Source organism: Pempheris klunzingeri, chromosome 10 (assembly GCF_042242105.1).
Source record: "Pempheris klunzingeri isolate RE-2024b chromosome 10, fPemKlu1.hap1, whole genome shotgun sequence".
Lineage (NCBI taxonomy): Eukaryota > Metazoa > Chordata > Actinopteri > Acropomatiformes > Pempheridae > Pempheris > Pempheris klunzingeri.
Genome location: NC_092021.1, coordinates 26752086 through 26778778, shown reverse-complemented (window position 1 = coordinate 26778778; position 26693 = coordinate 26752086). Strand labels below are relative to the sequence as shown.

At 45.8% G+C, this 26693-nt stretch overlaps 1 protein-coding gene across 1 annotated transcript in view; it reads right to left on the bottom strand.

The window, feature by feature from the left end:
- The window catches only part of itgav (integrin, alpha V), a 29587-nt gene extending 9023 nt beyond the window's left edge, over window positions 1-20564 (bottom strand). Inside the window, exons 1-21 of the mRNA XM_070837660.1 lie at window positions 20182-20564; window positions 18708-18838; window positions 11912-12003; window positions 11218-11332; window positions 10487-10548; window positions 9777-9822; window positions 6743-6865; window positions 6471-6515; window positions 6037-6080; window positions 5190-5246; window positions 4749-4801; window positions 3873-3948; window positions 3609-3738; window positions 3399-3496; window positions 2719-2812; window positions 2508-2553; window positions 1803-1910; window positions 1264-1319; window positions 1017-1171; window positions 263-400; window positions 49-116 (exon numbers count right to left, since the gene is read on the bottom strand). Of these exons, the coding sequence (XP_070693761.1) occupies window positions 49-116; window positions 263-400; window positions 1017-1171; window positions 1264-1319; window positions 1803-1910; window positions 2508-2553; window positions 2719-2812; window positions 3399-3496; window positions 3609-3738; window positions 3873-3948; window positions 4749-4801; window positions 5190-5246; window positions 6037-6080; window positions 6471-6515; window positions 6743-6865; window positions 9777-9822; window positions 10487-10548; window positions 11218-11332; window positions 11912-12003; window positions 18708-18838; window positions 20182-20348 (1904 nt within the window). The 5' untranslated portion in view covers window positions 20349-20564. The remainder of the gene's footprint in view (window positions 1-48; window positions 117-262; window positions 401-1016; window positions 1172-1263; window positions 1320-1802; window positions 1911-2507; window positions 2554-2718; window positions 2813-3398; window positions 3497-3608; window positions 3739-3872; window positions 3949-4748; window positions 4802-5189; window positions 5247-6036; window positions 6081-6470; window positions 6516-6742; window positions 6866-9776; window positions 9823-10486; window positions 10549-11217; window positions 11333-11911; window positions 12004-18707; window positions 18839-20181) is intronic.
- Between the last annotated feature and the right edge of the window lie 6129 nt (window positions 20565-26693).

Genomic DNA, 26693 nt, shown 5'->3' with positions numbered 1-26693 from the left:
CCAGGACCCGTGTTACACAGACGAAACAGATGACAGACACATTCCCACCTCTTCACGGACAGCCTCAGGTCAGGTTTACAGATGTTGTCGTCTCCACAGTCCAGCAGGATGTGAGCCTGGGAGGAGGAAGAGGAGGAAGAGGAGCAGAGTGAAGAACAACAGACAAAACAGAAGACGACACAGGAAGGAAGAGCAGAGAATGAGACCGACAGAAGAAGATCTGTCACGGAGAACTGAGAGCTCCGGACCACCGTGGCGTTACCTGCTTGGTGATGTTGGACGGCGCCGACATGTCGACGATGGGCTGCAGTCCGGTTTGGTCTGCGGCCTGCTGGTAGTCCAGACTGTACTCCATCACCACGGAGATGGGAGTGATCTTATCCCGAAACTCACGATCGTCCTTAGAACGAAAAGGAAAAACACTTCAGCTCTTATTCTGAAACTTTGCTGCTGGGTCCTGTTTGGCTCCAGAGGCGTAATTAGGGTAACTGTGGTGTTTTTAACCCTGGGTCCTATTTGTTGTTGTTATTCTAAGTGTGTGACAGCATCATGGAAAGGATCCCTACAGAGAGAGACCTGGAAGATCCTTTTGGTTTAACCACAAACAGCACACACACCAGACTACATTCACTAAAACAGGGATTTTAGAGCTGCTGCTCTGCTGCTGCCTCCATCAGTCAGTGTGTCTGTGTTATTGTGTGTTAGACAGAAGTTGTGTTGGATCCAAACTGACCCTTTAAAACACCAATAACACAAACAAACTAAATGATGTAGGCAGCAGTAGGGCAGCAGCTCCCGTGTCCTGTGACGTAAAATTACTGTTTTTCTCAATGAAGTCTGGTGTGTTTTGGGGGCAATATAACGGCTGTTTCTGAGGTGATCTACTGGTCATTTAGACACCAGGTAGTAACAATCTGCCAGCGTGAAGTGCTCACAGATCAGGTTCAGTATGATTCAGCTCTTTCTGTATCTCTATATTTCTTCTTCTCTCTCTCTAAAACGCGTCGCCTCCTCACCCTCAGGAAGACGTGCTGCTCCTCACAGGCCGGGGTCTTCCCGTTGGACACCACCATGTTCTTGGAGTACTGGAAGGTGCGGCTGTGCAGGAAGAGGACGCGTTTGGTCGCCTCCTTCTGCTTCAGCCGGTCCAACATGAGGTCCACACGGAAACCTGGAGGGGACCAATCAGAGAGGAGGCCTTAAAGCTGCAGAGCCACAACCTGACACCTGTGTGTGTGTCCTGGGCAGGAGGGTTGTACTTACTGAGGGCAGCCGGAGCTCCACGGCCGCGGGCCTGCAGACAGTATTTCACCCTGAAACTGGAAAACACACGCAGAGGCTCATTACCTTCATCAGTGTGTTCAGTGTGTGATATTAACAGTCATCACGGGTCAGTCGTCCTTCCTGGAGGCTTCATGGTCTCAACTAAACTTTATTAGTCCGCTCCATCTTGACAACGTGTTTATGAGGATACTTTAGGTCTTTATTATGCCCAGCGGCTGCAGCCAGAGACGTTTTAGCAGAGAGACGCTCCACCTCAGAGTCACTTCCTGTACCTGTACCCCCCCACCCCCACCTTTAGGAGTTTCCACAGGACACAGATCTTCTGATTAACATGGATTTTTAGAGACGGACACATGAGGTGGAAACGACCTCTGAGTGAGACCTGCCTGGGAGGCCGTCAGGTGAGAAGTGGGCTCACTGTCTCATACACTTCCATCCAATCAGACTTCTGTTTAGAGTATCTGTATGCCCGCCCCCGTGTGTGACATCACTAGAAAGCCCAGGACAGCCGGACTCACCAGGACACCAGCGTGCTGCTACCAGGAAGTGTGCAGGTCTTTTCCTCTGGGTTGATGATCTGAGGCGTCATATCCAAAGTAGCGTTCACAGTGATCACCGGGCGAGCTCTGACACACACACACACACACACACACACACACACACACACACACACACACACACACACACACACACACACACACACACACACACACACACACACACACACACACACACACACACACACACACACACACACACACACACACACACACACACACACACACACACACACACACACACATTAGTTTGGATCCAAATTAACTCTTTAAAACACCAAAAACTCCTGTTCTCTAAAATCCCTGTTTTAGTGAATGTAGTCTGGTGTGTGTGCTGTTTGTGGTTAAACCAAAAGGATCTTCCAGGTCTCTCTCTGTAGGGATCCTTTCCATGATGCTGTCACACACTTAGAATAACACTCTGAGCCTGTCAGTGGATCAAACAGTTCTCCTTTAACACTAAACATGCAGAGATCCCCGGCTGTTCTGGGGGGTGAATGTGTCCTGACAGCATCCATAAAGTCAGGAGGAGAAAACTGAATGAAAACAGCAGCTCTTTGATATCAGAGGTGGCCTCGCTCATTAAACTTCTCACAGACACACGAACAGCCCCAGCAGGGGGTGTAAACACACACACACACACACACACACACACAGTAGGATTACCTGTATAAAACAGCTTTGTCTGCTCCGAACACTCCCACCAATAAATCTGAAAGACAGAAACACATCAGCTTTTTTCACAGCAGCAGTTCATTCAGTCCCTGCTGTGTGTGTGTGTGTGTGTGTGTGTGTGTGTGTGTGTGTGTGTGTGTGTGTGTGTGTGTGTGTGTGTGTGTGTGTGTGTGTGTGTGTGAGTGTGTGAGTGTGTGAGTACCTGGATATCCATTCTGGTCTATGTCAGTGTTTCCCGTCATGGAGTACCCAAAGCTAGCAGGCATGTAGCTGGACGCCCATTTGCCCTGCAGGACCTGAGAGACGAGACACGACACGTCAGAACACATCTGTCTTTTATTTTGGTAGTTTTGAGCCTCCTTCCTGTCTTGGGTTTCTGGGGGTCTTGGGTTTAAATGGGTTAATTCTTACAACTTATTTTGACAGTAATAACATGTTACCACACGCTGTAGCTGGTAACTGAGAAGAAAATTATAGCCGTTACTCTTTTTAATAAATGTTTGATTATGAAATGATTAATCGCTGACAAACAGCAGCACCATGAAAAATGTTTCTACAAAGTTTCTCCTCACCGTGATGTTTTGTGAGTCTTAGATAGAAATGAGCCAAATGTTTGATATCAATGTGATGAAATGATTCCCCCGTGATTAACAACCAAACCCCACCAGACTCCATTGACAAAAACAGAGAACACAGGAGCTGCTGCCTCCATCAGATTAACTGATTGTGTCACTGTGTGACTTTGGTGTCTTAAAGGTTCAGTTAAGATTCAAACTCACATGTTAAAACACTAAATTCATGTCAACCAGACCAGCAACTCCTGTGTTATGTGAGGTAAAACACAGATCTGGTTCTGATGCGTGCCGCGGTCGTGGTGTTTACCTGGGAAGGTGAGGGGTTGGGACCACGAGGGCGGCCATTATGGATGTAGACCACACCGTTACGGTCGGCGCCGCCGTACGGAGCTGAGATGGCCACATCTGGAGAGAAAAACCAGGAGAGGAATGATGGAGGTCTGGACCTGGACGGGATACAGTGTGTAGGTGTGTGTGTGTGTAGGTGTGTGTGTGTGTGTGTGTGTGTGTGTCTCACCGTTGTATCCGTCCATGTCCAGGTCTCCCAGCACTGCGATGGAGGAGCCGTATCGGGCGTAGGCCTCCGACCCTGTGAGCATCTGAGGGGGGTGGAAGGACAGCCCACCACGACTCAGGTACACGCTCACCTGGAGGATACACACACTTTAATTTTCGAATGTTTCAGGTGTTCAGGAGTTAATTTTCCCTTAAATACTTTAAAGCTAGAAAATGATGGACAGCTATTATTGTGTGTGTGTGTGTGTGAGAGAGAGACACCTACCTGTCCCACCTCCTTCAGTTTTCCATCAGACCCTCTGTCCATGAAGAGAGGAGCTCCAACCAGCAGATCTAAAAAGCTAACACACACACACACACACACACACAGGTAATGTACTTCCTGCCCCATAAAACACCTGTAGATTCATTTGTTATGAACAGCTGGAGGCCTGCATTGTTTGCATCAGCTTGTGGTCTTCTTCTCCTGTTTTTAATTGGCGTGCTGCAGTGTTTTATGACATGTCACTGCCACCAGCTGTTACTACAGCTGTGTGTTGTTTAACCGTGTGTGTTGAAGAAATGATTCATACTGTGATATTAGAACGGACACATAGATGTCAGCGTTATGGAAAGGATCCCTACAGAGAGAGACCTGGAAGATCCTTTTGGTTTAACCACAAACAGCACACACACCAGACTACATTCACTAAAACAGGGATTTCAGAGAACAGGACACAGGAGCTGCTGCTCTGCTGCTGCCTCCATCAGTCAGTGTGTTTGTGTTATTGTCCAACTTTTTAAAGATTTTACACAGTTAGTTCAGATCCAACATGATATTAATGTAACACACAGTAACACAAACACAGCAACAGATCCAGGCAGCAGCAGAGCAGCAGCTCCTGTGTCCTGTTCTCTAAAATCCCTGTTTTAGTGAATGTAGTCTGGTGTGTGTGCTGTTTGTGGTTAAACCAAAAGGATCTTCCAGGTCTCTCTCTGTAGGGATCCTTTCCATGATGCTGTCACACACTTAGAATAACACTCTGATCCTGTCAGTGGATCAAACAAGCTCTTTTAGTGCTCCTTAGAAGTCCTGACGTCCCTTTAAATCTTTCAAAATGATCCTCCCCTTCACTCACTACACTCTCCCCTCGTCACTTACCCGTCGTTATTAACATCAGTCGCAGCCACTGAATGTCCGAAGTAGGCGGCCATCTGCGAGACAGAGAGGAGAGACGACAGGTGAAGTGAAGAGCTCACACAGGCAGGACTTTATTCCAAAAGGATGAGGAGGAGGAACTCTGTCATTAACTGGTTTCCTCCCTCTTCTTCTCCATCTGTAATGTCTGCACTCTTTACCATCATACCATTTACCATCATAATTTTAAAATCATAATTCTAATTCAAACCAAATAAAAACTACACCTGTTAGATCAACGCAGCTTTTAGTTCATGGAGAGCTGAAATTAAAAAGTATAATCTGAGCATTCTTTCCTCCTTCCTTGATGTAAACAGTAAAATAAACTGCTGACGTATACAACATATACAACATATACAACATATATGACATATCGACATATCGACATATCGTCCTGCAGCTCACCTGCGTTCCTGTGAAGTTGACCATGGACTCCATGTTTTGGCCGTTGAAGATGTTCACCTAAGACATGAAACACAACACAGGACGTCAGCCGAGCTTCACACAAACCACTTCACATGTTTAAGGAGAACTATTTTTAAAACCTGAGCCCTCTCGGTTCATATCCTGGTGTCTGAGTGACTGGTAGGTAGTAAAAGTGTTGGAACTGGTCCAGTAGATCACCTCAGCCAGCAGCCACCAAACGGGCTGCAATGGCTGCAACGTGATCCTTTGGGACAACTGCACCTGATCACAGTAGGTCCACTAAAAGAGCTTGTTTGATCCACTGACAGGCTCAGAGTGTTATTCTAAGTGTGTGACAGCATCATGGAAAGGATCCCTACAGAGAGAGACCTGGAAGATCCTTTTGGTTTAACCACAAACAGCACACACACCAGACTACATTCACTAAAACAGGGATTTTACATCAAATGAACAAGGGAAAGCTTAGAGTACTGCTGCCTCAATCAGTTACTATTATTATTATTATTATTGTGTGTTAACATTTATTCTGTTGGATCCAAAGTAACCTTTCAAAATGTCAAAGTCACACAGTAACACAAACACACTAACTGATGGAGGCAGCAGCAGAGCAGCAGCTCCTGTGTCCTGTTCTCTAAAATCCCTGTTTTAGTGAATGTAGTCTGGTTTGTGTGCAGAGAGCGATAGAACGGCTGTTTGTGGTTAAACCAAAAGGATCTTCCAGGTCCATCTCTGTGCCTACACGTCATTCAGACACCAAACTAAGTTAAAATAGGACCCTGGTTTACATATAAAAAGTATTTATACAGTGTACAGCTTTAACACTTACGTAACCGAGCGCCTTGTCTCCGCGAGGAACTCCGGTCACATAATCTGACGTGGAAACAGAACTCTGTTATAATCGGTCTATAAAATGGCAGTGTGTTGAGGAAAATGCTCTGCATGATTTCCTAGAACCTATTGGTGATGTCATCAATCAATTCATCTTTGTTTGTCGACCCATTTCAAACAAATCAAATATAATTCAAAGTGCTTTACAAGTGAAGTGATGAAATACTGAAATAAAGAGTTGATAGTAAAACGTTACCAAAACAAAGTAGAATAAAAGAAATAACAGTGGTGCTAATCAATAATCAACCCTAAACCGCTTGGTTCACGGTGACGTTGAGTCACACAGGACTCCTCTTGTATTTCTCTGATAAATGACGACTGGATTATCGATCCAGCTGCAGCGCTGGCGCTGAGATCCACCTCTGATCTTACCTTCCTTTCCGTCGTCGTTGAAGTCTCCGACGGTCACAGAGTATCCTGGAGAACACAGAGACACGAGATCACCAAACAGGATCTTATTCTACGATCAAAGCTCTCCTCCGCTTCAGAGCCGGAACCAACAGGAACCAACTGCAGTTTAAAGGAGAACCGTGGTCCCACCTGTCCACATCCTGGTAGGGAGGAAAAGTCAGTGGACCTACTGTGATCAGGTGCAGTTGTCGGTCGGCTGCCGACCGAGGTGATCTACAGGTGTGTGTGGTTACCTAGGTAACTGTCGTCGTACTGAGCGCTGGCCGACTTGGTGGCGAAGGTGTTGCCGTACGGGGTGATGAAGTTTGAGTCGAACCGGGCAAAAATCTCAGTGACGTCATCAGAGATCAGCTGGCCTGGAGAGAGATGGAGGAGAACATTAGAGAACATTAGAGAACATTAGAGGACATTAGAGAACACTAGAGGACACTAGAGGACATTAGAGAACCTTAGAGAACATTAGAGGACATTAGAGAACATTAGAGAACACTAGAGGACACTAGAGGACACTAGAGGACACTAGAGAACCTTAGAGAACATTAGAGAACACTAGAGGACACTAGAGGACATTAGAGAACATTAGAGAACACTAGAGGACACTAGAGGACACTAGAGAACCTTAGAGAACATTAGAGGACATTAGAGAACATTAGAGAACACTAGAGGACACTAGAGAACCTTAGAGAACACTAGAGAACACTAGAGAACCTTAGAGAACATTAGAGGACATTAGAGAACATTAGAGAACATTAGAGAACATTAGAGAACCTTAGAGAACACTAGAGGACACTAGAGAACCTTAGAGAACACTAGAGAACACTAGAGGACATTAGAGGACATTAGAGGACATTAGAGGACACTAGAGGACACTTGAGAACCTTAGAGAACACTAGAGAACACTAGAGGACATTAGAGGACATTAGAGGACACTAGAGGACATTAGAGGACATTAGAGAACACTAGAGGACACTAGAGGACACTAGAGGACACTAGAGGACACTAGAGGACATTAGAGGACACTAGAGGACATTAGAGAACACTAGAGGACACTAGAGGACATTAGAGAACACTAGAGGACACTAGAGGACACTAGAGGACACTAGAGGACACTAGAGGACACTAGAGGACACTAGAGGACACTAGAGGACATTAGAGGACACTAGAGGACACTAGAGGACATTAGAGAACACTAGAGGACATTAGAGGACATTAGAGGACACTAGAGGACATTAGAGAACACTAGAGGACACTAGAGGACACTAGAGGACATTAGAGAACACTAGAGGACATTAGAGAACCTTAGAGAACACTAGAGGACACTAGAGAACACTAGAGGACATTAGAGAACCTTAGAGAACACTAGAGGACATTAGAGAACACTAGAAAACATTAGAGAACCTTAGAGAACACTAGAGGACATTAGAGAACACTAGAGGACATTAGAGAACCTTAGAGAACACTAGAGGACATTAGAGAACACTAGAAGACACTAGAGAACACTAGAGAACCTTAGAGAACATGGAGAGGAAGGAGGGAACAGAGGGAACGAGGAGGAGCAGAACATAAAGGAGTTCAGAAAAAAAACATGTGATTTTACACAAGTTTGTTTACAAGCTGGTTTAGAAAAACTCACACAGCCGATAATTAAAGGAGCCACAGAGACACTGTTAACAACTGACTAATCACAAGCAGAGGGAGTGTGTGTGTGTGTGTGTGAGTGTGAGTGTGAGTGTGAGTGTGTGTGTGTGTGTGTGTGTGTGTGTGTGTGTGTGTGTGAGTGTGAGTGTGAGTGTGAGTGTGAGTGTGTGTGTGTGTGTGTGTGTGTGTGTGTGTGTGTGTGTGTGTGTGTGACTCAACAAGAAACAATAATTAGGCTAACACACCCCAGGAGGAGCCTCATGTGTGTGAGAGACTGACTCAGCGTTCAGGAGAGATCGTGTGTCACACCCTCTAATGTCAGACAGCCAGACTAACATGGATTACCACACACACACCTGCCTGGACTTTACCTGCTCATTAAACTCTTAAGGTGGTGACGGTGCAGTCCAGTCAGTGGGAGACGTTCGTAACACCCAGACTCCATTCTACTTTTATACCCCCCCCCCCCCCCCCCCCGGTGCCGGAGCATTAATGCTGCCATAAATTCAGGGAGTTAGCTGAGGCAACAACTTCTATATCGGCAAACTGTCGCCATTAAAAGTGCCCCGAATTACCTGTCAGCATCTCCTGTCTGCCGTGAGCCTGTGGATGGACAGACACCTAGTGCTGGAGCACTGGGAGACGGAGGGGCAGCTAAAAACAGCACGTTTCTCAGGCAGGTTCTGCAGCGATAAGCAGTGTTCTCTCTCTATGATTTTAAGCTGATTTATCGACATTTATTCACAAAGAACATCAGGTAATGATTTACTGTGGAGTTTATAGGCACTGCTTTTTATATTGTTTCAGTCTGAATTTTCCCTGTAAATCAGGCCATGTTTTTTAGCTTGAAAAAAGTCTTGATTTAATAATTCGTGGTAAATTAGTCCAAATTAGTTAATCCATAAACAGCAGTTATATTCCTCTCTTCAATGCCACCAGACTCCATTGACAAAAACAGTGATTTTACCTTGCAGAACACAGACTGCTGGTCTACTGCTGCCTTGATTGGTTAGTTTGTTTGTCTTAATTATATTCTACACAAATACTGTGATGGATCCAAACTAACCCCTCAAAACACCAAAGGTACAAAATGACACCAGCTGAGGCAGCAGTGGACCAGCAACTCCCATGTAGAAATCACTGTTTTTGTCAATGGAGTCTGGTGTATTTGGTGAGAGCAATATAAAGGCTGTAATCCCAAAGGATCACGTTGCAGCCATTGCAGCCCGTTTGGTGTCTGCTGGCTGAGGTGATCTACTGGACCAGTTCCAACACTTTTACTACCTACCAGTCACTCACACACTAGTTTATGTACAGATAAGACACAAGTTCTGCTTTATCTAGCTTACAATCATTCGCCTTTGATGGTGCACTGCTGCACTTCTTTGCACGTTACTGCCGCCGAGGTAAAAACTATTAAAATAGGATCTGAGTTCTACTAAAGAGGAAGCGTCCTGTTGAAAAGCCTGAGGATGGAAATGAGAGTGGTGGCGGCCAGCTGGCAGGCCCACATGCCCTCACCCTGAAGCGTTTATTATTCTCTGTGACAGAGAGTGTCTGTGGTGTGCAGAGGGAGGTGGAGTGAACGTAGAGATGGATCTGCACCGTGTCCCACAGTGTAACACTCACCCTGCCAGTAGAAGCTGCCAGGTCCTCCCACCACCACCCTGTTCCCCTAAAGCCACAAAAACAGAGAGAGGGGAGACCTTATTATCAGGATAAACATCAGCATGTTAAAGGGACAGTCCGTGTTATCTGAAGTGTGGTTGTCTGAGGTCCTTCTCCACAGTCAGTGTGTTTCCTACAGTGGAAGACAGACAGGAGTCCCGGCACAGAGGATAAACTATATACTGCTGTGGTTCTGTGCGTCTTTCAAAGCCACCAGACTCTATTCACAAAAACAGTAATTTTACCTCACAGAGCACAGGAGGTTCTGGTCTACCGCTGCCTTGATCAGCTAGTTTGTTTGTGTTAATGTGTGGATTTGGTGTTTTAAAGGGATAGTTCTGATCCAAACGAAAACGTTACTTCATTAATCAAGGCAGTGTCAGACCAGCAAGTCCTGTGTTCTGCAACGTAAGTTTACTGTTTTTGTAAATGGAGTCTGGTGGCTTTGAAGCTCCCCATACAAACAGCAGAAAATACTCTAAATACAGCGTCCACTTAAACTGATGCTGATGTTTTTCAGACGATTCCACATTCTGGTTGGATGCTGAACTGCGTTTGTTGTCCTGGTGCTGACTGTGACACCTTCAGATGCGGCGAGAAGAAAAGGCTCCGACTCTGTTCTATCAAAGCCTCAAACATGGCGGCAGGTGTGGCCGTCCAGTGTGACCTACCTTCAGGAAGTCGGCGCTGAAGCCGGCCTGGCAGAAGCCCTGCCCCTCAGGTGAGCTGGCACCTGGACACACAGACACAGCGTTCATGCAGCCGTTTAACGGTAAAACTCTTTAAAAGGTACCTTTGGTCATCACATCTGAACCTTTGGTAGAAAACAAGTTTAGAGAATCCCTTCATAGCCACAGTAATCAGTGTTCACTGTCACACACATATTTCAAATATTAATTACATTGAGTTGTGATTTGTGTGGAGATGAAACACGACATTACTCTGAAAATCAGCATTTTTCAAGGAGCCCACATGAATTCAAGCATATTCAAAACATAGCGGTTACAATTAAGTATTTTCAAGACCTTCAAATACACCAGAGTCCATTGACAAAAACAGGAATTTTAACTTGCAGACCACAGGAGTTGCTGGTCTACTGCTACCTTGACAGGTTAGTTTGTTTGTGTTGTTGTGTGACTTGGGTGTTTTAAAGGTTTAGTTTGGATCCACCAAAACATTTGTGTAACACATAATAACACAAACCAACTCCCCGATCGAGGCTTCAGTAGACTAGAAGCTCCTGTGTTCTGCACGTTAAAATTACTGTTTTTCTCAATGGAGTCTGGTGTCTTTGAAGAGACCGGTATAACGTCTGTTTGTGGTTACACAAAAAGATATCATGGGTCTATAAAGGCTCTAAAAATAAGGCCCAGGTTATAAAGGAAGAAAGAAAAGAACGAACGTGATCTGCAGGGCGAGTACTCGACCACTGTGCCTCCTTTCTTCAGGTAACACGTCCCCACCGGCTCCCGCTCTGAGACGCCAAAGGTCGACCACTGATACAGAGGAGCACAGGCCTGGAGGACCAAACACATAAAGACAAAATAAGACAAGGAAGCTAAATGAGGTAAGAAAGTAAGAATAAATTATTAGAAATATATAGAAATAAATATATAACAGAAACCCTACCGGAGCCATTAAGCTCAAAATCAGAAGACAAATAGTACATATTCACACAGTACCATTAACAGCAAACACCAGAATAATATATAATTGGAGTTAGTAGTAATTATACACAATCTTTGTCTGTGTTAAAGGGTAATTCCAGTATTTTTAAACCTCTAAGAACACAGAAGTTGCTGGTCTATCGCTGTCTCTATCGCTTCGTTTGTTTGTTTAAAAATAGTGTTTTTGTGAATGGAGTCTGGTGGCTGTTTGTGCTTACGCAAAAAGGTTCTCACAGGTTTAAAATACCAGATTTACCCCTAAATATAAACGTATAATACAGTGTAAGATGTGATAACAGTATAACATAAACAGTATAATATAATAAGTGTGGGATATCATCTATAATACTGTATTATTATGTGTTATGTGTTATATTGTATGTGCACAGTATTTGTAAATCAGAGCAGCGTGGAAACGGTGTTTCTTACCAGGATGTGTTCTCCAGCTGATCGAACCGAAGCACCAAACCACTGCTTGGATTTAAACTCCATCTGAGCTCCTTCGTCATTTGTCCTGTCACCTGGAAAGACGGACAGAGACGGAGTGTAATGATTAATGATTGATTTGAATGACAAGCTGTGATTTGAGATATCACAGAACGTCTGGAATCGTCTGTGACGGTGTTTCCGTCACTGAAACAGGGATACATTTAGTTTGTAGTATTAACACACACACACACACACACACACACACACACACAGATCGGGTCACAGTTAAAAATTAACTAATGTTTAACAACGCTGAATTATTATTAAACCTGGGTCCAAAACCACCAGACTCCATTGGCAAAAACAGCAATTTTACCTCACAGAACACAGGAGTTGCTGGTGAGCTGCTGCCTTGATCAGTTAGTCTGTTTGTGTTACTGTGCGACTTGAAGGGTTAATTCAGATCTAACACAACATCCATCAAACACACAATAGCATAAACAACCAAACTGATGGAGGCAGCAGCAGAGCAGCAGCTCCTGTGTCCTGTTCTCTAAAATCCCTGTTTTAGTGAATGTAGTCTGGTGTGTGTGCTGTTTGTGGTTAAACCAAAAGGATCTTCCAGGTCTCTCTCTGTAGGGATCCTTTCCATGATGCTGTCACACACTTAGAATAACACTCTGAGCCTGTCAGTGGATCAAACAAGCTCTTTTAGTGGACCTACTGTGATCTACTGGACCAGTTCCAACACTTTGTAGACACCAGGATATGCAGAAGTAGGGCCCATGTTTAAAAACACTAGAGTTCTCCTTTAACTATGACTTGGTACTGTTTGTGTACTAATAAAGTGGACTAATTCAACTCAGGACGAGACCAGCTGGCTGAAGTTCAAAGACCAAAACAGCACCAAGCTCAGAAATGAAAGGAGCAGTTCCACACAAATCTGACAAAGTACAGCGATAAGAGGCACATAAATATGTGGCCGTGGTCTGGGGGTGTTGTGTGCAGACATGTTTAGGGATTTTCCCATCCGGATGGGAAACTCCGGCCTGATGACAAATGTTTGGCCTCTGATTCTCGGCACCACGTCTGCCTGATAAAACACAGGCTCGACTGTTCTGGGACCCATCGCACGCTGTGGATTACATACAAAAGGGTTAGTTCCCCACATTCTGGCAGCTCCTCACATGCTTTATCCCTGATCTCTAATCGTGTGCCAGCTGGTAACCATGGCAACAGACTCCATGTCGACGGAGGACTTCAGCCGTTAACCAAAACACGAGTTTCTGTGCACGGAAACATGATGAGAAACTAAGACTACTATAGAGGCGGTCGCTGCAAGAACAACCGGCCGATAAAAGCTGGAGGTCAAACTGTTGCTGGCCTTTAGCAGTTTGAGGGGAAGTAAATGGTGTTGGAATAAAGGTGGTTAGTAACTGCTGTGTTTAATGGGGAAGCTACGGCGGCATATCAGGGCCAATGTAGGTAAAAAACAATAAAAATACAGGCGGCGCAGGGGGCGAGTATTCTAAGAAAAAAAACTCAACATGTCACAGAAGAAAAAACTCAAATACTCTCTGAGCCTACTGGGTAATAAAGTTGTGGAAAACTAAATTCTTTGACTCTATAAAGTCAATGATTTGCAGAAAAATCAAAGATTAAATCAAGAGATTAAAGATTCATTTTCTTTGTCCTCGAACCACAAGGTTTCACTTTGTGAGGGTGGATCACTGAGATTCTAAACATCTTAGCTTAGCGTGTTAGCATGCTAACGTTGGCTGATTAGCGGTAAACCCAGAGTCCAGCTCAGGCTGATGAACGTCTGCAGGTATTAAATATAAAAAATGAAAAACCAAAGCGTGGGACACATTTTGGACAAACGTTTGACCTGATGGAGGTGCTGGAAAGTCAGATGGTCAATAGAGTTATTTTAATTCATCCTGAGTCTGAGTTCTGTTTATTTATATCTGTGTTTTCCGTTCACGTCCTGCTACATGCTAACACGCTAACATGTGCCGGGACGAGTCACACTCCTGACTGAACATAAATATATTCCAGCAGGAACAAAAGCTTGTGGTGCATCATGGTTAGACAGCCAGAATAGGACGCGACCAATCATGAGTCAGACACACACTCACACACTCACACACACACACACACACACACACACACACACACACACACACTCACACACAAGAATTCCAGTTAATTCTGTTCTGTGGTCCAGTAAAGCTTCGGCCAGCAATCACGCAGGTCAGATCAACAACAAAGACTTCCATTGTGGGGAAAAACACACACACACATACACACACACACACACACACACACACACACACACACACACACACACACACACACACACACACACACACAGTAAGTAGGCCGCTCACTAACAGCGCTGCAGCCGGAGGGAACAGCATGAGTGTGCAGTCTGGGCCTCCGTCACTCAGAGTTTAGGTGAGAGGCAGCAGAGATGTAAACATCCTGTTCGGACGCTCCGCTGCACCACGTTTACTGAGGCCGTCACATAAATATTCACCTTTTATGGGCAGAACCGGCCTGGAGCCGTGCACGGCACCAAGGCAGATATCAAACGGCTGCTGTTCCCACTGATAAACAGTCCAAGCTGGTGTATCACAACTTCACATTCACTTGTCAGCAATTTAACGTGTCGGTTTTGTCTTGTTTTCTTAACTTAAAGAGCCGTAAAAAACATCCCGAATGTGTTTGTACTCTACAAATAAAGTTACTGGAGTTACGGTGTTGTTCATTATCGTGAAAGCGGCAGTAAACTCTGCAGCAGAAATGGTCTGATGGTGTTTCTGCTCAATGTGACGTCACTTCTTGGATTATCTTCAAATAGTTTACTCCCCTAAAATCTCTGCAGGCCAACAAACCACAGTGAAAAGTACTGAAACGGTGTCATAATGTTTGAAGAGCAAACTGACGTCCTCAGAGACTCTGAAGCTGCTTCTGATAGAAAGCTGTCACTCTGCACCTGAGCTAGTTAGCATGGAAGCTAACAGGCTAACAGCTGACTCCAACCTGCACTGAGCTCCAGTCTGACTGATGTTAAACACTGAACAGGTCGGAGTCAGCAGGTGTTCACATAGATTATTGATGCTCCCACAGCCCCGTCTGCTTCCCTCCATCCACACCACCTTCACCTCCAGGAGGCCACGCCCACTCCGAGACAGGAAGTGGGACACCATTTCAGACCTCTGACAGCCTGTAGTGACACACCTGTGGTTACAGAGGATCTTTGGTACAGCAGGTGAGTTCAAGTCCCTAAAACCTGCCCAACATGAGCCAACAGGCTACAGACGTTAGTCAATAAACCATAACAACTGATAGAGTTATTGAACCTGAGTCATGCATTTAAAAACAAAATGTTTTCAGATGCATCAGGCTTGTAAGAGAAGAGAAATCAGTCTAGTTCCTCCTAATCATAGCTCACCACCACGGCTCTGAGCTAATTATGCAGCCGGCGTCATGACTCTGCCCATAAAAGTGCAGTAAACTCTCTGTGTGAATGACAGGAACCATCACTCCGACACACATGAAGCCACAAATGTGTGTTTACATATATGGTATGTGTCAAGGCCATGGTGTGTGTGTGTGTGTGCGTGTGTGTGTGTGTGTGTGCGTGTGTGTGTGTGTGTGTGTGTGTGTGTGTGTGTGTGTGTGTGTGTGTGTGTGTGCGTGTGTGTGTGCGTGTGTGTGTGCTGTGGGGGCAGGGCATGGCTGTGATAGAGTGATTGAGTGTGGTGTGTTTGTTATTTCCTTCTTTCATGGCTGAGGTCTCCCACAGAATACCAACCAGACTGAACACTAGTCTCAGTCACACAGAGCCTCCTCCTCCCTTTGTTCTCCAACTATGTTCTTAAAGGAGAACTCTTATATTGCTGCTTATAACCCATGATCCTCTCTGTCCTCATCCTGGTGTCTGGATGACTGGTAGGTAGTAAAAGTGTTGGAACTGGTCCAGTAGATCACCTCAGCCAGCAGCCACCAAACGGGCTGCAATGGCTGCAACGTGATCCTTTGGGACAACTGCACCTGATCACAGTAGGTCCACTAAAAGAGCTTGTTTGATCCACTGACAGGCTCAGAGTGTTATTCTAAGTGTGTGACAGCATCATGGAAAGGATCCCTACAGAGAGAGACCTGGAAGATCCTTTTGGTTTAACCACAAACAGCCGTTATATCGCTCTCTGCACACACACCAGACTACATTCACTAAAACAGGGATTTTACATCAAATGAACAAGGGAATGCTTAGTGTACTGCTGCCTCAATCAGTTACTATTATTATTATTATTATTATTGTGTGTTAACATCTATTCTGTTGGATCCAAAGTAACCTTTCAAAATGTCAAAGTCACACAATAACACAAACACACTGACACTGATTGAGGCAGCAGCAGAGCAGCAGCTCCTGTGTCCTGTTCTCTAAAATCCCTGTTTTAGTGAATGTAGTCTGGTGTGTGTGCTGTTTGTGGTTAAACCAAAAGGATCTTCCAGGTCTCTCTCTGTAGGGATCCTTTCCATGATGCTGTCACACACTTAGAATAACACTCTGAGCCTGTCAGGTACAAATAGAGCCCGGGTTTAAAAATACTAGGACTTCTTTAATTATTTCCCCCCTTTTGTTCAGTGTAATTCAGCCCAACAGTTCAGGAAAGCTACTCCAGCAGGGGAAGTGCTTCATTTTCTGAATCTTCACCAGTTCAAACACACACTCACATTTATTTTTCCCTTTGGGGCAAGTCTTTGCATCACCAGGATCGGGCGTCAATCAGTTGCTGCTACATGAACCAAGTTACCCCGAGGGGACAATTAAAGTTACGTCACCTCGTGTTATTCTCTGTATCAAACTCCAGGCTTGTTTCTACTCCCTGCCTGCCAACTTTTTATTAAAAACTTTCTTCACACTCAATTTGCACAAAGCACAACAGTAACACTTAAATAAAAGAATGACAACAGGCAGAAAAGTAGATCATGTAAGTGGTGGATGCTGTGAGTCATGTCTGCCACTGAGTGCAGTCATCAGTGGTTAGCAAACAGTGAGGCTGCAGTGTGTCAATAGATGAAATATTACCTTTCATATATCCGGAGCTCAGGAGCTCATTATCTGAATTAGATCTTTACCGTGAGGCAACACCGTCCACACCCAGTGTGGCAGATAAACCAGCGTCTCTCTCCTGCTCAGTTTACAGTCAACTAGCTCCAGCTAACAGTACCTGAGACACATCAGACCAAATGACCTGCGACCCTTTAGCTTTAGCCTCAGTCTATTAGCATGTTAGCATGATATTATGACCTGGGACCTGTTCGCTTTAGCATCAGTCTGTTAGCATGATGTCATGACTTGGGACCTCGTAGCATGATGTCATGACCTGGGACCTGTTAGCAGTAGCCTCTGTCTGTTAGCATGTTAGCATGACCTGGGACCTGTTAGCAATAGCCTCTGTCTGTTAGCATGTTAGCATGACCTGGGACCTGTTAGCAGTAGCCTCTGTCTGTTAGCATGTTAGCATGACCTGGGACCTGTTAGCAGTAGCCTCTGTCTGTTAGCATGTTAGCATGACCTGGGACCTGTTAGCAGTAGCCTCTGTCTGTTAGCATGTTAGCATGACCTAGGACCTGTTAGCAGTAGCCTCAGTCTGTTAGCATGTTAGCATGACCTGGGACCTGTTAGCGGTAGCCTCAGTCTGTTAGCATGTTAGCATGACCTGGGACCTGTTAGCAGTAGCCTCTGTCTGTTAGCATGTTAGCATGACCTGGGACACACATTTTTTTTTATCTTTTTCCAAACAACTTGTTAAGAAATGTTAAGATGAGGAGGAACCTGAGGTTCTCCCTGGACGAGTCCACACACCTCCGGCTTCACAGCACATTCCTGAATGTGTCCTGACATGACATGAACTCTTATTACTCCATCACTAATACTCTGTGAGAGCTGCTGCACCCGTCATTAGAGAGGAAAAAGGCTAATCTGTGCAGATGAGGCCGACAGGAAGTCAAACACACAAACTAGAATCAACTCAACAACAAAATAAAAGCCCCCTTGCAATGGTACATTTCAGCAGCACATCAGTATTATTCTCTAATGGGGAAGAAACGCTGCCTGTTTGATCCCGTTAGAAACACATTTAAAGCAGCAGAAGAAGAAACGCAGCCTGTTTGATCCTGTTAGAAGCTCCAACATCAGTTTAACGACCAAACCAGCTAAATCTGAGCTGGAACACTGATCAGCAGGAGAAACTCTCCTGGGGGGGGTGTGAAGCCTCGTGGAGTTAAACCGGACCGCCGCCTGAACGCCACACAGACGAGCCCGGTGGGATTTCAGGGTTAACATGGACGTCCTCCAGACTGTCTGAACTTTGACGGGCTGTAGTTTCACATAGCGCAGCAGCTGACGCGCAGCCAGATTAACCTCTGGGGGGCCACAGGGCGAACATTTGCTGTGGGGCTCCTGCTGACCCCCCCACCCTGTGCTGTGCACTGTGTGTGTGTGTGAGAGAGACCACCGCAGGCTGTCTGTGCATCATTTAGGTTATTAACATGGGTGACATCCAGAAACTGAGGGGTGTCTGTGGGGTGTCTGTGGGGTGTCTGTGGGGTGTCTGTGGGGTGTCTGAGGGGTGTCTGTGGGGTGTCTGTGGGGTGTCTGTGGGGTGTCTGAGGGGTGTCTGAGGGGTGTCTGAGGGGTGTCTGTGGGGTGTCTGTGGTGAGTGGACAGGTCCATGTGAGTAGCGGAGGAGGGGTGTGTCAATGTGAGAGTTTGTGGTACCAGAGTTGTCGAACTGCAGCTCCTGGCAGCCTGCAGAGCTCCTCCAGGGACAGCTGTACACCGCCCCCCTCTCCACCACACCGCTCGACGATGAAGAGTTCGCCCGAGGAGCTCCAATCAGCACGTCTGACCTGGGGGGGGGGGAGATGTTGGCATTTATCAGGCTGAACGTTCACCATCTTACTGTAGCGTGTTAGCATGCTAACATTTGCTGCTGGAGGAGAGGTCAGAGGATCAATGAAGTGATTAGAGTTCATCCTGAGGGGACCATGAACCGTCCGTCCTCCAGCTGCTGGGATGGTTCAGTCTGAAGCAGAGAGGCGGACGGACTGATGGACACAAGACGTCAGTGAATCAAAGGCTCCAGGTGGAAACTGGAGCCGCCATCGGTCATCTCAGACACACCGACCAACTTCCTGTGTGACCAGAACAACTGAACGCTGCATATCCAGTCAGCTCTGCTCCACTTTCAGCTCTTTTATTGATTGATGCAACTGATTTTGATGCTGCTGTAAAGCATGGAATTGGTTCAGTAGATCAATTCAGCCAGCAGCCACCAAACGGGCTGCAAGCAGCTGTTACGGCGCTCTCTTCACACCAGACTCCACTGACAAAAACAGTGATTTTACCTCGCAGGACGCAGGAGCTGCTGGTCTACTGCTGCCTTGATTTATTAGTATGTTTGTGTTATTGTGTGTTGCACAGATAGTGAGCTTCACCGAGCTAAACCTTTAAAACACCAAAGTCACACAGTTGAGGCCGTGGAAGACCGGCAACTGCTGTTTTTCCTGCCAGGTATAATTGCTGTTTTTGTCAATGGAGTCTGGTGCTTGGAAGAGAGCTGCACAACAGCTGTTTGAGTCAGGATCACGTTGCAGCCATTGCAGCCTGCTGTCGGCTGAGGTGATCTACTGGACCAGTTCCAACACTTTTAACACAAAAACATGCACAAACAAGACCCGGGTGCAAAAACACTGGAGTTCTCCGGTGTTTTACTGCAGAAAAGGATCTGAATACTTCTTCCAACACTATCCACCAGTGCTTGATCCACAAAAAACACATATTTAACACCATGTGAATGACAACATGATTGTTTAGTTTGTGTGTTTTCAACAGTAAAATCCTACTTTTCAATGAATGCATGTACAATAATAAGGCAATAATAGAATATCTATCATTATTTGCCCAGAGTAATATTTACTTCTAACAGTGTGGTAAGAATACTTTAAAGTAAGTGAAGGTTCATGTTAGCTCCATCACATCCTAATATCACAGTCTATCATGTATTAACATAATAATAAACTGTTGTGCTAAAGTGACTTTTAGGCTCATTGACTCCAAGTTCACGTCATTTTAACCCTAAATATGAGTTAAACACCTCAAAGACTAAGCTGGGATGTGTTAATGTTCTCCTGTTTCTGCTGTATTTGGAGAAAATGGTAATAAATAAGATGGGTTTTGGGGACTTTCTTACTTCTGGTTGTTTGGGGGCTTGAAGAAGTCCACCGAGAAGCCGAAGTAGCTGCGCGGCTCTCCGGAGTACACGGGCGGGTTGTCCACGTCCAGGTTGAAGGAGCCGCAGCCGAGGAAACACACCCAGAGCGGGACGAGCACGCCGAGAGCCGCCCGTCCTCCCGCCATGGCTGCTGCCGAGGACCGGAGACCACCGCGGGCTGGAGACACCGACGGAGACGCTAGCTAGCGAGCGGCGGGTTAACCACTATCCGCCGGAGGAGACACTCGAACCGGGCTGGATCCTACCGGGAGCTCTCCTCCATAACCGTCCCGAGAAGCTGCTGGATAAACCGGCTCGAACCGGGGCCGTTAGAGACCGAGCGGAGCCGCGGCAGAGAGTCTGGGTCCGGTCCGGTGCTGGTCGGCGGGTCGTTAGCCTGTTTTTAGCCGATGAGAGCAGGAGAGAGACGGGGACGAGCTCCGGACAGAGGCCGCGGCGGTGGATGTGTGTGTGGATGTGTGTGTGTGTGTGTGTGTGTGTGTCAACAGAGCTAAAGAGCTAAAGGCAGCTAAGCTAACTCACAGCAGACAGGACGTCCGGTTAAGGCCTTTCAAAACAAAAGCACCGCACAGTGAACATTCTCCTGATGAGTTTATGGTCTCAGCCTTCTGTTTATTAAATAAACATTTAATAAATTTACATTTAGTAAATTATGGTCCCATTTAGAGTGAAATAGACGAGAAGGGAGGGTTTACATCACTTCTGGCTCCAAAAAACATGGCTACATCCGCTTCTTATACGCAGTCTATGGTTGGTTGAACATGTCTACCTGTAGACACATTAACTAATCATGCACTTACGTTTCCGCTACTGCCAGTCCATGTGCTATTTGTCCATAATGTTTTTATTCACAAGCACTAACAAAAAATGCAGCTGACTAGCGAGTGGAAGCCATTTTGTTTGTGTTACTGTGTGACACTGATGTTTTAAAGGGCTAATCCGGATCCAAAATAATTCTTGTCTAGCACACAATAACACAAACACACTGACTGATGGAGGCAGCAGCAGAGCAGCAGCTCCTGTGTCCTGTTCTCTAAAATCCCTGTTTTAGTGAATGTAGTCTGGTGTGTGTGCTGTTTGTGGTTAAACCAAAAGGATCTTCCAGGTCTCTCTCTGTAGGGATCCTTTCCATGATGCTGTCACACACTTAGAATAACACTCTGAGCCTGTCAGTGGATCAAACAAGCTCTTTTAGTGGACCTACTGTGATCAGGTGCAGTTGTCCCAAAGGATCACGTTGCAGCCATTGCAGCCCGTTTGGTGTCTGCTGGCTGAGGTGATCTACTGGACCAGTTCCAACACTTTTACTACCTACCAGTCACTCAGACACCAGTTTATGTACAAATAGAGCCCAACATTAAAGATACTGGAGTTATCCAGTCATAAAATCTAATTTTAACTAAATATATTTATTTTCTGTTTACAATAAACAAACTGCATAAAACTTTATCATTTATTTAACAATGCTTCTTTTGAACACGACTAAATGAACAATGAACATTTGAACCAGACGGCACATAGCACGCTCTTACTCTGAAGGCCAAAATCGGTTAGCTGTGTTTTCCGGTGTGTGTGCGTCACACTTGACGCAGCTGATTCCCCCTGACGCACAACAGGAAGTTCATTCCGCCGCCTCAGACGGTGAAGCCACACTGGCAGGCGACACCTTCAGCAGAGACACTCACTCTTCTCTGGACATGTCCTGTTTGCTCTACAGCTGCACGGCTGTCGTGTGTGTGTCTCCATGGAGACAGAGCAAAAGAGGAAATAACACTTGATTTTTATCTAATTTGACTTTTTAAAAAATATATAAATAAAAAAGTGCAGAAACACCAACAACACTGTGTGTCTAGTTTTATTCATCAGGAAATAAAACGGAGGAATGAAAATGAGGTTTTCTACAACCATGTTTATGTTTATGTTTATTTAATTTCTCTTTCTTTAATTGTTTGCTTTATGTCTGTCTCTTGAGCTGCTATAACAGTGAGCTTTCCCCACTGTGGGATCAGTAAAGTTTATCCTATCTTATCTTATCTCATCTAATCTTATCTTATACAGACTGTCCCTTTAACCTTAAAACTAAGTCTTAACTCACAAACAGTAAAACAGTTAAAACGTCCTCACTTTGCTCACATGTCCTCACTCCTACAGGGTAAAACAGCTGGTCCTCACAAGGATAGATGTGCAAGAACACACACACGCACACACACACACACACACACACACACACACACACAGGGTACTAGGCTAACATGCATCTGTGCTCTACATGGTACGTAATCTGCACAGCTATGCCATTACACCATCTCTCTCTGTAAATTACACAAATGCACAAGCATGCCTGCCCCCCCACCCCCGCGCACACCTGCCCCCACCCCAACACACACACACACACACACATATGGCCTATCTTGATGCCTCACTACATCTACATACACACTCTCCGTCACACGTGCACACATGTAACCCCCCCCAGCCCTCCCCACCCCCCCATGGGAGTGCTGCCACACATTCTTGAGCGCAGACTTCATCTTAGCAGTGATTCAGAGCAGCTCATGGCCAAATAAGAGGAAAAACGCCTCAGCTCGCTCTCTGGGTCTGTTCCTGTCCAAACACACACGACTCGATTTACAGACGACCGGAGCAAACAAAACAAAAAGCACTGGGGAGTAACTCCATGTGAGCTGGACGCTTCATCACATGTCGTTGTTTGTTTTACACAACTTATAAAAAGTAAACAGTGTTAGAGTTGCTCAAGTAGACCTGGAAGATCCTTTTGGTTTAAGCACAAACAGCCGTTATATCGCTCTCTGCACACACACCAGACTACATTCACTAAAACAGGGATTTTAGAGAACAGGACACAGGAGCTGCTGCTCTGCTGCTGCCTCCATCAGTCAGTGTGTCTGTGTTATTGTGTGACTTTGGTGTTTTAAAGAGTCAGTTTAGATCCAACACAACAGTTGTGTAACCAAATAACACAAAGAAAGAAAGAAAGAAATGGAGGCAGCAGTTGACCAGCAGCTCCTCTGTTCTGACAGGTAAAATGACTGTTTTTGTCAAAGGAGTCTGGTGTGTTTGAAGAGAGCAATTTAATGGTTATTTGTTGTTAAGCAGAAAGGATGTTACAGGTCTACTGGACTAATACCAACACTTTTTGTTCCTACCAGTCACATAAACACCAGAATATGTACAAATAGAAGTAATAGGCTCCAAATATAAAGCCAAAAAGACAGCTGGGCTTTTGTGAAATCTCATTTATAATCTATAGCTTCATGGTAAGTTTGGTGTAGTGATGGAGCCACACACACACACACACACACACACACACACACACACACACACACACACACACACACACACACACACACACACACACACACACACGAACGAGTCCTGAAATCAGTCAACGTTAAGAAAGCAGCAGGCCCTGATGGAAGGCAGGGTTCTCAAAGACTGCTCTCACCAGCTCAAAGAGGTTTTAACAGACATTTTTAATCTCTCCCTGGTGCATGCCACTGTCCCTGCCTGCCTTAAATCGGCCACCATCATCCTGGTGCCAAAACAAGCCAACATCAGTTCCCTTAACGACTACAGACCAGTGGCCCTAACCCCAATCGTCTCAAAGTGCTTTGAGAGACTCATCCTGGGGCACCTGAAGACGACTCTCTCGCCCACCTAGGACCAGCACCAGTATGCCTACAGGGCAAATAGATCCACGGAGGATGCCCTAAATTCTGTGATCCATATAGCAACGTGACCATCTGAGCCTGTGGATCAAAGACTTCCTGACCAACCGATCACAAACAGTGAGACTTGGCCCCTACACCTCACCTGTCCTGACACTTGGTACAGGAGCACCTCAAGGATGTGTGCTCAGCCCTGTCCTGTATTCCCTCTACCCACGCACCCGACGAACACCATAATAAAGTTTGCGGACGATACAGCTGTCGTAGGTGTCATCTCAGACAACGACAAGACCACATACAGGGATGAAGTCCGCAGACTGATCGGCTGGTGTGGGGAAAACAACCTGACCCTGAACATAAAAAAAACTAAAGAGCTCATCCTGGACTTCAGACGGAACAAGAACGATCACCTGCCGCTGAGGATCGGAAACCAGGATGTGGAGCAGGTGTCCAGATTCAAGTTCCTGGGGACTCACATCAGCAACGACCTGAAATGGAGCATTAACACCACTGCTGCAGTGAAGAAGGTCCACCAGAGACTGTACTTTCTCAGGACCCTGAGGAGGAACAACATCTCCCCATGTCTGCGGAAAACCTTCTACCACTGCTCCATAGAGAGCGTACTGACTTACTCCATCCTGGCATGGTGGGGAAACTGACTGCTCTCCAGAGGATAGTTCACACGGCTCAGAAAATCATCGGTCTCCCCCTCCCTTCCCTGAAAGACATCTACAGGTCAGGCTGCCAAAGCGAGGCCTGCAGGATCATCAAAGACATCACTCACCCCTTCCACCATATCTTCTCTCTGCTGCCCTCTGGAAGGTGCTACAGGGCCCTGAAGTGCCGTACGGCAAGGCTGAGGAGCAGCTTCTACCTCTCAGCTGTTCACGAGCTGAACTCTTACCCCCCCATCCCACTGCCCCTCACCTCCACCACCTGAACTGCCCGAGGACTCTTATCACTGCACTGCACTTTATTCTCATGCACTTTACCACTGTACTATTTATTTATTGGATATCTGCCTGTGCGTGTGTGGGAGTGAGTGATTAATGAAGAGCATTTTAAATCTTGTTGTATTGTAAATGCAATGACAATAAAACTATTCTATTCTATTCTATCTGTTTATTCTAAACAGAAGCTCCACCTAAATAAAAGAGAAACATTACGATGAATTCTTATAAAAATGGTAAATAAAATGAGATGAACTCTCCTCAGCAGAATAACACACAGCGCAGAGGATGACGGCGACCACAGAAGAAGTTTGGCTGCCACCTGGTGGATAAACAGGAGTCTGCAACATCTCCAAAACCATTAACACACTATTTCCCCTGTTTTCACTTCTGCGGTTCAGTCTCCTGGAGGAGACCTATTACTTTTTACATTATATATATTTCATATCGCACAGAATTTACGTTTGGATGAATCTGCACACATAGTGTAAGCGGCCTGTGGACAATATTCAAAGGTGTGATTTTATCTTGTTTTGGAAAGTGAGATGGAGCGTGAATAACTCACAGGTAGGTGTACAGGATGGAGGAGTCCACACAGGAGAGCTGAACCACCAAACAAGCCGGTGCAGTTTATTCCCACATAAAACAAACAGCTGGCCAGGTAAACACAGAGGCCGACAACAGCAGAGGTGATGTTCCTCATCCCTGCAGCCAATCTGCATGCCCTGGTCTACTGTCCAGTTCACTAAACACCCAATCCCTACGACACCCCCTGAAGGTAAGGAGCCCACAAACTCGCCGGCTAGCTCCTCTCCCTCTCTGGCTCAAGAAGGGGTCCCGGTTTCCCCGACCTTGGCGAGGGAGCACAGCCCTTCTTGGCCCGCTTCATCTTAGTCTGGGCCTTCCTCTGGAACCACTGTGCAATGTGAAACCCTGCCAGGGACTATTGCCCCCAACAACACAGATCCCAGGATCAACTGGACCTTTGCTGACTGCATCTTTCTCGGTTAAGTAAAAATAGACCCACATCAGTTATCCGTCAGGCTTAGTGAGAACAGGAATGTCAGTCATGTCATTTTATAAAGTCATAACAGGGTGTCCTAAGCTTGTGTTTGGAAAACTGATCTTACTGCAAGTGAATCTGCAGTGTTGGACAGTCTGACTCCAACCAGAATTTAAGCTTTCTTCAGTCATGTCTGCTGATTCCCAAGTACTGAATAAATGAATTTACTGGTGTTGTCAACAAATTCAGGTTTGGTTATTTAACTACAGATATGTTGGGGTAGTAGAGCTGATGTCTGTCTCGCTGTCAGTCCAGGGGTGGACAGTGTGGACAGCTATGACCAAGTGAGCTCTGTAACGCCTGAAGCAGAAAGGTACTCAGAGGTGCTGTGGTCATCATCTGATCTGTCCTTTATCTGGTCATTATTCTGGGCCAGATATTCCCCATATGGCAGTCTTCTGCTTCTGTTTTGGGAGTGTCTATTTGGTGGACATGGCGGGTACATTCAGTGTCCCTAAGCAGCCTTTTGTCACCCCCCCTTTAGGCGGCCGTGAAGGTGAATGTTTGTGGCAGCTGACCTGTCTGACACTTAGGGTGCTCAGTTGTTTTGGAAGAGACAATAGTTTCCCAAACTACCTGCGTCAGCTTCCTGATCTCCTGCATTGAGGGGTCACCTTCATGCATCCTGAGTACAACGTGGGTGCGCACACATGGATGGGGTTTTGCAAGAACAAGGCCTTGAAGGTGGAGCTTTCTTCTAAGCCTGGTGAATCCTTGCCTTGGAAGAATGCGTGCCTCAAACGTCTGTAATAGTCTTTAGGATGCTCA